Consider the following 12,044-nt stretch of genomic DNA (forward strand, 5'->3'; position numbering starts at 1 on the left):
TAACTCAACCCAACAATTACCTCTTCTGCCTGCACTCCCGTGCGCCTCTTTAAATGTATGGGGTTCTTGCTGTGAAACCTGAAACAGAAGAAAACATCGGTAAGTATATATGGTACTACAATGTTCAAGACGCCCCACAGTTTAACTCAACCCAACAATTACCTCTTCTGCCTGCACTCACGTGCGCCTCTTTAAATGTATGGGGTTCTTGCTGTGAAACCTGAAACAGAAGAAAACATCGGTAAGTATATATGGTACTACAATGTTCAAGACGCACCACAGTTTAACTCAACCCAACAATTACCTCTTCTGCCTGCACTCACGTGCGCCTCTTTAAATGTATGGGGTTCTTGCTGTGAAACCTGAAACAGAAGAAAACATCGGTAAGTATATATGGTACTACAATGTTCAAGACACACCACAGTTTAACCCAACCCAACAATTACCTCTTCTGCCTGCACTCACGTCTGCCTGTGCAATTGTCTTTGTAGTACGGTCTCACGAACCTGCAAAAGAAAAAAGGGTGCAGATTGTGAATCTATTTACCCAGCAACCCCCAACCCAACGAGGAACGTAAACAGAATTACCTTGTCTTTGTGGTACTCGCACCTGACCACTGTAATCCAAATACCGTACAGACTGGAAACCTACAAGTGAAGACAAGTAAGTCAGCAAACGCCCGAAGAATTACAAACTGTGCATGGGACCGGTCAAGAGGCCCAAGACAAAAAATGACCAAATAATTACCTGGGATTTCAGCCTAGGACAAAGAGGGGTGTGCCCATGTGTTCCATTATTAGCATCCATTATCTTAAACTGGTCTATAAATGTGAATCCCAGGGGGAAAGCGGCATTACAGAAGGTGTAGCACAAAATACAAACTGCAAATGGTTGGGGTGGGTGAACAAGGTAACCCACAGGATGGCTGAGAAGCACACAATCCATCAAAAGATCCCACCTGAAGCTGCTGCAGTGGCGCACCAAAAATATGATTGACCACGTTCAAGCAATTTTCAGGCAACCATGAATATGTCAAGATAACTGAAGAATGATGGACCTGCTGCAGAGAGATCTCAGTTTTGCCTACTGGAAGTTGACTCAATAAGTAGCTGAGGAGGTTAAAATGCCTGATGAAAAGCTGGTGAACCATGCAGGATTGGAAGCAGAACTGGAGTACATCATGTTGGCTTGATGCCAACAAAGTCTATGTTTTACTCTTAAAGCCAGAACCAGGGGTTTCTTTTGAATAACTACGCCCTATCGATCACTTCACTCGCAGCTCGAAGAGCCATGAGTTGTTTAGGTATTTTAAGCAACATGTCACCATTCTTGAAGTGGTTCCTTTTACAGTCCCTTACAGAGAGTTAACTTTGACTTATTCTACACTGCCTGGAATGTCAAGCCTATGCACATGGTGGTCATTCATTCACAGTTTCTTTAAAATTATTTCCTCTGTGCGCATATACTGAAGAAGGATAATTTTATTACCCCATAGCCAACAGGCAGGTTCAGAGTGTCTGGTTGACATGATCAAATCACCATCAGCACTCCTCCCACACCTTTGAAGTGAAGCTTAGCTTCACTTCAAAGGCCCCTGCTGCTTCACCCCGCTCCGCCCCCTGCTGCGGCCGTGTCACATTTCCCCCCCCCTCCCCAGAGCAATGCCCTCCGTCTTGTTACTCTCCCCTATAACAACTTCCTTGCTGCACTCTGTGCTTCTCTCCCCTGCTGCACGCTTGTGCTCTCTAGAGATGTGGCCTAACGACCAGAGCTGCCATCTAAGTCACGTACATACAAAACATGTTGCACTCCAAATGCTATAGGTGTCACATTCGCGAAAGTTATAGCTATTGGCATTGGAAATGACAAAGCTATCCATTTAGCTATTTTAAAAACCAACACATAAATAAAATATTTGTCATTTACAAGACCAATAGCTCCAACTTTTCTAATGCGAGACCTATTGCATTTCCAATGCTTGTTGTGCCTTTCTGTCCTGTGTCCAACTCGTTTTTGGCGCCCTTCTGCCCCACTCAATTTTTGTGCCTTTCTGTCCTGTGCCTCACGCGTTTTTTGTGCCTTTATGCCCTGTATCACCAATCATGAATCACTTGTTAAAGTACCTTTAAAAATGGTATGGCACTCGGTTTCCTCCCAGCCCTCCCCCCACATACCTTTAAATAGGCTATATTTTTGCGGATTAAGGCTTATGTTGCTAAGCAACGCTATTCAAACGGAGAGCAGTGGGAGTGAGAAGTGTTGTTGCTAGATGGGGTGAAAATGGACAGCTTGATCAGAGAATCATATGGATTTCTGTCAGTGGTTTCAGAATGGCTCCCGTGCGCGTGAAGGCTTTTACTTTATAAATAATGCCGCAAGCGATGGGCACATTTGGCTCTGCAATCTCCTTGAATGCTATTAAAAGCCTATTTTTTTCTAACTTGCTTTTCATGTCCTGCTTTTACACAAACCAACCACAATACAGATTACAGTCCTTCTCTGCAATGTGACTTAAAAACAATCCAGCCTACACAGCCCCACGTACAACAATGAAAGGCAAAACAAATTTCTGTGTCCCTGACGTGGTACATTTCCATACGCCCTTTGCGCGACCCGGAAAGATGAGATCTGAAAGTGTGATGGTTTCTGCAGATTTCACTGTATACTAACCAAAAGTTAAAACGTTTTAGTCAGTTGCACTACATTGACACTGGGCAAATAAAGCAGTTAAATGCCATGTTGTTTCACCGAGGATTTCCTAAATCTTTTTGGCCTGATCTGAAGGCTGGCATCACTTCACTGAAAAACCCAAAAACCTTTACCCGGGCAAGTTATGTCAAGGACGTGATCTGCTACAGTTTACCTTTATAACATTTATGTACAAGACATTATTGTGTACCAAGTTTCCAGCTTTACACTTTTGTCTAATCGCATGCATTATGACTGTCTTTTTGTCAAGTACCCTTGTTTAGTTTCCAACCTTGTATGTAATCTGTTTTTGTTGAACTGCATTGAACCACTATCAATACAACCGTATGGCTTCTTTAATCGCTGTACGATTTAGTAACAATTTGAGTCGACAGGTGTGAACTGTTTAGAAGGTCAAAGTTTAATTTATGTTCAGTGCCTAGAAGCAGAGTCGAGACCATAATCCTGCCCACAGTAGGCTTGCATCAAATTGCCAACAGAGCTGAGAGTCTTTCTGCAGACTGCACTCTAACTATGCTGTTTGAGCAAGCAGTTAGGAGCTAGAACCCAGGAATACATGTTTACCCTTTCCGTTTCTGCCTTTGATGGCACTGCCAACAAGTCCCTCTAAGGTCTACTCCTCCCTGCTCTCTTCAAAACACTGTCTCTTTATCCATAATTTTGTCCAGAACTGGCCCTTTTATCTCTTGGAGCGTTGAAGTTGCCTACCTGACATTTAACTCCCAGGAGAATACTTTTAACGCGCTGAATAATCTTCATGCAACTAACCTTTTTCATATCCAAACATTTCAGCTGGTCACGATCACCACCAGTCCGAAATGAAATGTGAAGTGACCTTACTCTGTCTGTAACGTTATGATATTTTCATTTGATAAGATTGAGTGTGTGTGCAGCTAACTGCTAAGAATTGTTTAAAAGCTTAGACATTGCTCGTCTCTTGCAAAATGTTGGGCTGATCGTGTTCAGATTTTGTCTGAGCATGTGTTCTGTATTTGTAAAATTGGATATGTACAATACTGTTAAGGAATATGTTACTCGGAAAATGGGACTATTTCCGTTATCTTTACGTACAAAGATCATTTTAATTTCATAGTGCTTTGCGTTTCACCAAACGTTCCATTAAAATCAGAGATCGAAATCAGCAGTGTTATAATTAATAAACGTCCTGCAACCACAAATCCGTCCAGGAGCAGAGAGGCTCCTCACCCGATACGAGCACTACGTTGAAAGCACTCCAAACGACTGCTCACAGAATATTATCACATCCTACACACCGGTTGAAATATTTCAATAACGAGCGGGAGAGAAAGAGGGGACGATTCTTCCCGCCCACGTCTCCCGCCCAGGCTCTATAGTAAGGCGCTGAAGGGCGAGAGCGTCAAGGCTATCTGCCGTCTGGAGAAGAGTCAAACACTGGCACTATCCATTAACTGCCAAGCGACTTCTCCCGCTCCCACACTACCATAACCCCCACAATAACCACCGGTTCCTCGTTCCTACCGGTTCCTCGTTCCTCCCGCCTCCCGCCGCCCGCCGCCTCCCGCTTCCCGCTTCCCGCTCCTTACCTGAAAGTTCTCACGCCTGCACCGCCGCCAACCGCCGCCACCACTGGAAATGTGCTGCATGCCATGTTCGCGCCGCTCGCTTTTTAAAAGCGGCGGGTGGCGCGAATCTCTTGCGAGGGCCGGTGTGCGCGCTCCACGATAGGTGGTGCGCGCTGACGTCAGAGAAGGTGCGCGCGCGCGCGCGCGCGCGGCCTAGAGGGAACAGTGCTAGTGATGGATAAAGGAAAGAATCAGAATCGAGACAGAATAGGAAAAGAGTAAAAGGTGCAGGTCATAAGTGTAGCCGGAGGCTGAGTAAACTAGATACTAAAAGTACCACACCCAACCATGTCTCTACACATCGCACCATGGAGGTATGGTGTGGATTTCAGAGAGTGGAGGACAAAAGAGGAAGAGAAAAATATCCAAACACTCAATCTATGCCACACACCTCAAACACAGTATGGATTGTCATGTAATACATATATATATATATATCCACAGATGGATACAAAGCCCAAAGTACAACTAAGGCACAAACCAAAACAACAATAATGCAGCGCCCAAGGCGCAATGCCAACCAAGAAGTGGGTAAACCCCCCACAACGCACCTCAGAAGAACAAGTGCCAAGGCAAAGTGTAGGACATAGAAAGATGAGGACACCCAGGAAACCCACGAAGTGTAAATTCCACACAACTGTCACTGTCCGACTTGCCATAATAAAATAATATACACCTCGAAATCAAAGGTATACTCCAGAAAAATGCATGAAAACCAATGAATACACAGAGACATGCCATTGCGCAAACAAAACAAAATGTAAAAGAAACACTGCGCAAACCAAGACAAAGCATATGACACAGAGAGAAGAGGACACTCAAGAGACCCATGAAGTGTAAATTCCACACACCACTGTTACAGTCCAACTTGGCATAATAAAGTAATACACCTCGGAACCAAAGGTGTACTCCATAAAAATGCATGCAAACCAATATTTACATAGTGATGTGCCATTGCGCAAACAAAATAAAGTGTGTAACAACCACTGCCCAAGCGCAGGCCACACCACAAAATGGTGTAGACAGCCCACAGAATAAACAACAATATGGGTAGACCACCCATTGTATAAAGTATCAAGAGTAAAGCACAATAAGAGCATGACACACAGTGCACCATAAACCAGATTTTAAAATGCAGCAAAAGAACAAAACCCACACTGCTCAATAAACATGCATAAAGGATCATGCAAGTGTAACAAAGGCACAACAAAATGAACAGCATAGGGTAAAGACAGTGAGAAGGTGTGCGCAACACCCACACTGAAGTATTGAAAGGGTGCAAGAAGACCAGCTCCTATACACAATTACCCTAACATATAAGAAAGAAACATAGTGCCCTTAAAATCCCACTAAATACACATTAAATAAGCAAACATCCGATTACCACATGAGTAAAGAATAGAGCAAACACAGTTCAACACACTAACCATTGTAAAAACAATAAATTAAAACAAATAGGGTTGTCACCATCGTCTCATTTTCAGGGATACTTCTTTGCACATCTTGTAAGTTAGTCCCAAAGTTTTTTTTTCCTTTTTGCTCCTCTGCAACATAACTGCACATTAAGATGTGCTGACAGGATCCAATGTCCTTGAAAAACTTAATGTCGCTGATGCAGGTGGAGGCCTTGCAGGTGAAAACTCTTTTTTTTAAACGGTGAAGTTGACCAACTGCAAGTTCATTTGCGTTAGCAAAATAATGAACATCCAATAAAAGACATTGTGTCTCTGCAGAGGAGGATGAAAACTATGCAACAGTACTCACATTTCTCCCTCAGTTCATGGACTGCAAAGGCTTAGCCACACAATCCTCGCCGCTGGCATTTCTGACAAGTTCCACAGGCAGTGAATGGAAGGGAAAGTTCAGATCACTAAGATGGCGGCACGCATCTTGCGTTGCACCGGGTGGCTCTGGGCACGCAGCCGCTCTCAAACGTGTACATGCAGCTCAAGAAGACATCACAACGTCACAAGGTGCTGAAACTAAGTGGTAGGCTCCTCACGTCACAAGAAGTTGAAACACGAAGGTATGCTCCTTAAGTTCCTCGCGCATATTTTAAACATGAAGGTGACAGTTAATCACTTCTTGCGCACTTCGCTTTGCTTTGTTACAATTATGTTGGCTCTTCTGTGAATAACAGTATGCGCTACTTCAAAACACAGCCGCTAATTCTTGTACTCATGTGACTGTCAAACAGCTTCCAAAAATTAATTAGCTGATCTGCATACTCTCGCATAACCACAAGGTACTGATGACAGCGTCTTTTCCAATTTAACGCTCCACCAGAGGCTCGATAAAAATCTGTCCTTACAGTGTCGAAAGCATGCCGAATCTTAAGTATATTGTCACAGTCACTTTTGGCACACAATTCTTGACACGCTATTCTTGAGCAGATGTAACGCTGTATACTTTCTTGAAAAGCATAAGTCTATAATTACAAGGAAAGTGAAGCGCCCTGTGTAGGCTGTCCAGGTGGTGAAGGACACCGGTGGGACTTTTGAGGGCGTTCTTTTCCTTGTTTTTCCTTTTTACATCAAGATTGCATCCCATCCTCGTCGCCAAAATGTTATAAGTAGATTTCAAGGATGACCAGAGGTAGCCATGAAGTATTTTCATGTAGAGGTTTATTAGTTGCTTCAGTAGATATAAGTTATAAGTCAAGTTAAGTTCATTAGATGTCCAAAAGGGAATCCCACCAGGAGCTAGAAGGTAGTTGCTCAGCCTACACACTTCAACTTTCATTCCTCACATACCAACAAGAACACTCACATTCCAATCACACTGTCATCAGGCATTCCAACATTCCACGCAGACATCACATTCATTCTGGCTGAGCAACTAAGAAGAGGATGCACTAGGGAGAATTAAGTCACAACAATCTGATGTAATTTCCTTCAAGGAATCCCTTTCCACCTCCCACTGATTGGCCCAAAAACATCTGTAACCAGGGCCGGACTGGGAACCAAAACCGGCCCTGGCAAAGTGTTTCCCCCCCTCCCCACGGGGGTGGGGGGGGGAAGGGTTGTGGGTGTTGGAGGTGCCGCCGAGTTCTTTGCCAGGGCCGGTTTCGGCCGACTTTGTTACAGGGCCGATTTTGCAGCTATGCTACTAAAACGGCCCTGTAACAAAAACGGCCCCCAGGGGCCCCAAACCGGCCCCCCACCCGCGCGGCACACCGGGGGATTGCTCGGTGCCCGCTACGGCCAGTCCGGCCCTGTCTTTAACACCGTTATTCCAGTATTTTACAAGGGCATTCAACGTGGTTATTCCTCTGAAATCCATTTATCTGCATCTCATACGAAAGATAGCAATTTGTTTCAAATCACCAACTCGGATGTAAAACAACGAAAAACAGAAGTCATTTCTCTCAAACGGCTTTAGATGAAAAGACTCAATGTAGATGTAAAACTGGCACAGACAATACAAAACATACATGAAAAAAGGACAAACGTTTCCATTATGCACAGTGTATCTTAGAGGCTGCATTTCCAACTAAAGAGCTTTTGAGAACCACCAATAGCTTCTGTTATCCTACTAGCATTTTAATATCTGGAGCACTGTATGCGAGGACTTAGCAAACCACTTCATCAAAAAAAAAGCCACAAACCTTACTTCCTTTCAAAAGACAGCATCCTCATCAACAACCCCTCTCCATCCAAACAAGGCTACATTTATGCCTGAATCGATTGTTCATTAAATCTACTAACACAAAATGAAGCCACTGATAAATTTGAAGCCACTTTAAACAAGGCCAGCTCCCCATCAGAGCCTTGCCGATCAAACACTCGAAGTCAATTTTACTTGCCACTGCTGTAACACCAACAAAAGAGATCCTGAACTCTCCCTATCAACAGGTGAATTCTCAAGTGACCTGAAAACATATATTTATTCTAATCTAAAGAAACAGGTACTCAACCGCTATGTCAGAACTAATTAGCCAACTGGCCTTCCCGATGTAAACTCACTCAATACCAGCTTTCATCGACCAAAGCTATCTTGTGTCAGGCAGAATGGCAATCTGTCTGGGGAACCTCAGGAATGTCAACAGCAAAAGGGTTGCTAACCCACTACCAACACCTCACCTATCAGTAACTAGCCCATAAGCTATGGTACCGAGGTACACGGCACAATACGGCACAATACTCAATTAGATCAAATCCTTCCTTACAGACAATCTATAAATTGTCTGGCTGCCTCCTATAATTTGTTCACCTTACATTAGTTCCGTAGGGAATTCCCCCCAGCTCAACTAGCACACCCTTACTCTTCAACATATACCTAGCCCCTCGTCAGAAACTAGTTAAGTCTCTCAACTTTATCTACTGCAATTTTGCTGAGTACACCGAGGTCCTCCCAGCACAAAATCGTAAATCTTAGCCTATGCCTATTAGCTATGAAACAATTGGTTTTTTTGGAATCATCTCACACTCCCCAAAAACAGACATACCTTTGGACCAAGGCAAACAACTTGTCATCTTGGCCCCATGAATTGAGCCAGACACGTATTGCTTCACCTGAAGTGAAAATGGCCTCCATAATTTCTCTTCAATTTCAACTCAGCAAAGTGACTTAAGTCTCTTTCGCTACATTGCAAATTCGACAACTCATTTAGTCCTGCCTAAGAGTAAACAGACTCTACATTTTACTCATTGTAAAATCAATTACTTACGTACAAAGAATGCATAAAACTGTGGCTAGACAAGTTCTCATCCTAAACAGATAGAATCATATTACCCGTCCCCTCAAAGCTCTATATTTGAACCCTGGTTATGAGTGTCATGGAATATATCATTTAAAGCCATCTACATTACTCATCTGTCAATCCACAGTCTGAAACATTGCTACTGATGATCAAAAGTAGGACCTTACTAGCAAAAGGGAAACCTCATATCAAAATGAACTCTCTGCTGATACTTCCTTCCTACTGTAAACCTCATACAGAAAATGGATGTTTCGTAGGTCAGACATACCCATTAGGGATTACATTGCCAAGGAAAATCAGGTCCATTGACACTCATTTGCAATTCAGAAGAGCCCTAAAGTCCCGGCTTTTTCCATATCAAGACTGACATACTTGCACCTTCCACACTTCTTTTCTCTCTGCCACACTTGTAAAATGTGCTGGCACCCCACCGCATCAGGGTTGGAGCATCTTTTCCAGGCATCTTTCATGAAGTCAGTTCCCAACACTAACAATGAACACCCCCATCAAAAACCAGCAGAGGACATTGACACCTCATTCATAGTTACACAATTATATAAATGCTGCAATGCAATAAAATCTAAAATTAGAACTGCCAAACACTAAAGTCAGAACAGTGTTAAAAGCTCCTGCCACCCTGTGACTTCTAGCACCAACAAATGTTTAAATACACCAACTGCATGCTGCACACAAGTGCAGATTTGATTGAAGATCTTTCATTTTGAGCTTTTTATCTGAAACACCCTATGCACATTTTATTATATACAGTGCTTATTTACAACTGCCAGTACAGTGCTTTATACTTCTACATATTCAACTTTGTGTGCAAAGGTAATATTTTATGAATGTATGATTCTGTTTTATATCATTTGCAGAACCGTGTCATCTCAGTAAAGGTGAAATGGATAAAAACTTCTTAGAATTGTATCAGCCTGAAGACATAAGCAAAGTTGTTAAACACAAGACATCCGTACCCTTTAAGTGCAAAGAAGGCTACGTCAAGGGACCAAATTCAGAACTCTTTGGACAGTGCAAAAATGGGACAATAACATATCCTTCATGTGTTATGGATAGTAAGTGAACCTTTTTGATTATTAGCCTTTTATGGGGGTTTATATGAATATTGTTTTACTTATGTATTCAGACTCAATATTTGTTAATGTATTTGATTGGTAACACACAAGCGTGGCCAAGGCAACTCTGCCAAACAGGTATGAAGGTGGTGGAGTTTTCATTTCATATGGTCATTTTGGGAGCTGACCATGAGCCAACATGAGGTCAGGGTGACTATCCCTGAGGGGTCGCTTTGGAGACAGGTTCTGCATGGTAGGTCCCCAGCAACGTTTTGACTTCGGTGCGTTTATTTTAGAATGGCAAGCTGGAAAGGTGTGCAGTATTCGAGAGTAGCAAACAGCATTTGAATGGGATCGCCCTGTTCGTCTCGTGCTTCTTTCCTATGACTCAGGAAACGTTGACAGTACCGAATTGAACCCTGTAGAGGTCCTTAGGCAGTTGAAATCTCAGCCTCCCTCGCAAATTATCTCCTATTACGTTTTTAATTTTACCAACCAACAATTTTAATAAACACATTTCACACAAAACAAAACATTTCCAATCATTAATGTTATTTAACGTTTTAAAAAAGTTTTAATAAACCAACAAAACTTTGCATATTCACTTTGCACTATTTGTTTATGGTGAAATCTTTCAGGATATCTTGGAAGACTACCTTTTGCAAGACGTTGTATTCAGTAGCCATAATGGCAAGTGAGTTAAGTCGTTCTTGTGTCATTGAAGATTGATTTCAAGATCAAATCAATATTATTTTGTTGCATGGCCCCAAAAAGCAATGGGGTCCATAGGCCGGTGCATACTTTGCCAATTTGTTAATTCGGAATCGAATGTTGATCAGACTGGTGATGCAAGGTCAAAGATTGTTTCCTGAAGCATGTTGAGGGGTTCATTTTCAGAGACAGGGAGGAATTGAAAGAAGATGAATATGGTACAGAGGGATGTATGACGTTACAACGCATGCTTTTACCACGCATGCCTTTACAACGCGGTTTTTACAACGCATACCTTTACAACGCATAGTGCTTTGAGGCGCTGGATAGTGAATAGTTTAATTTACTATTCCAACTCCAGTCCTCGTGGATAGTAGGGAAGGTGTTGGATAGTAAATTAAACCTATTCCCTATCCTAGAGCGCCCCCCAGCGCAATGCGTTGTAATGGTTTGCGTTGTAAAAGTTGCGTCGTAATGGTAGTGCGTTGTAAAAGTTTCGTTGTAAAGGTTGTTTACCGGTACGGAGTACATTTGAATGTGACCCTATTTCACTGGGAGCCAATATAATTCTTTCACATGAGGCATCCAGAGCCAGTAGGAAAAGTCCTAAGGAGACTAAAAAACAAAGGGCTACGGGTGCCGGGTCAAAGAGGATGAGGACTTTGAGTACTAGAACCGAGAGGATAAGGGTGAGGAGGAAAATGAGGTTCAGGACCAGGGAGATCAGGACTGAGATGACCACACCATGGAGGTCCACACCACAAAGCTAGGAACATGATGGCCAGGTAGATAAGGAACAGGATAGCTAGGACCAGAATGACCAGTGCAAATAAGACTATGATCATTTGGTGTAGAAGCATGAGGGCAAAGGCCAGGAGGATTAGGACCAGATCCTGGAGACTCAGATGATTAGGAGCATGAGGATTATGACTTATAGGATCAGGGGACCAGAATAGACAAGGAAGATGAGGAGGTCAGTATCATAGATACCAGTAGGACCAGGCCCAGGGGTACCAGGACCAGAGCAAGACGAATTAGAAGAATCAGCACTAAGAGGACCAGGACCTAGGGATAGCAGTGGCATAGTGAGGACAATTTGGAGGGTGAGAACAGCCAGAGCCATGAAGACTATGAAGACTGGTATTGGATGTCCAGGATGACTAAGACCAAAATGCTAAAGGCTGAAAAAATCCCAGGGAAAAGAAAACCAGGATCAAGTGGGTCCAGATCAGGGGTGGTTCTTCT

The 12,044-nt window shown here is 43.1% G+C and overlaps 1 protein-coding gene across 1 annotated transcript in view; it reads left to right on the forward strand.

Annotated features, from left to right (window-relative positions):
* The window catches only part of LOC147747705 (complement factor H-like), a 1,041,560-nt gene that overhangs the window by 841,733 nt on the left and 187,783 nt on the right, over nt 1-12,044 (forward strand). The window contains exon 21 of the mRNA XM_086954949.1: nt 9,891-10,088. Within this exon, the coding sequence (XP_086811075.1) occupies nt 9,891-10,088 (198 nt within the window). The remainder of the gene's footprint in view (nt 1-9,890; nt 10,089-12,044) is intronic.

Source organism: Lissotriton vulgaris, chromosome 1_1 (assembly GCF_964263255.1).
Source record: "Lissotriton vulgaris chromosome 1_1, aLisVul1.2, whole genome shotgun sequence".
Lineage (NCBI taxonomy): Eukaryota > Metazoa > Chordata > Amphibia > Caudata > Salamandridae > Lissotriton > Lissotriton vulgaris.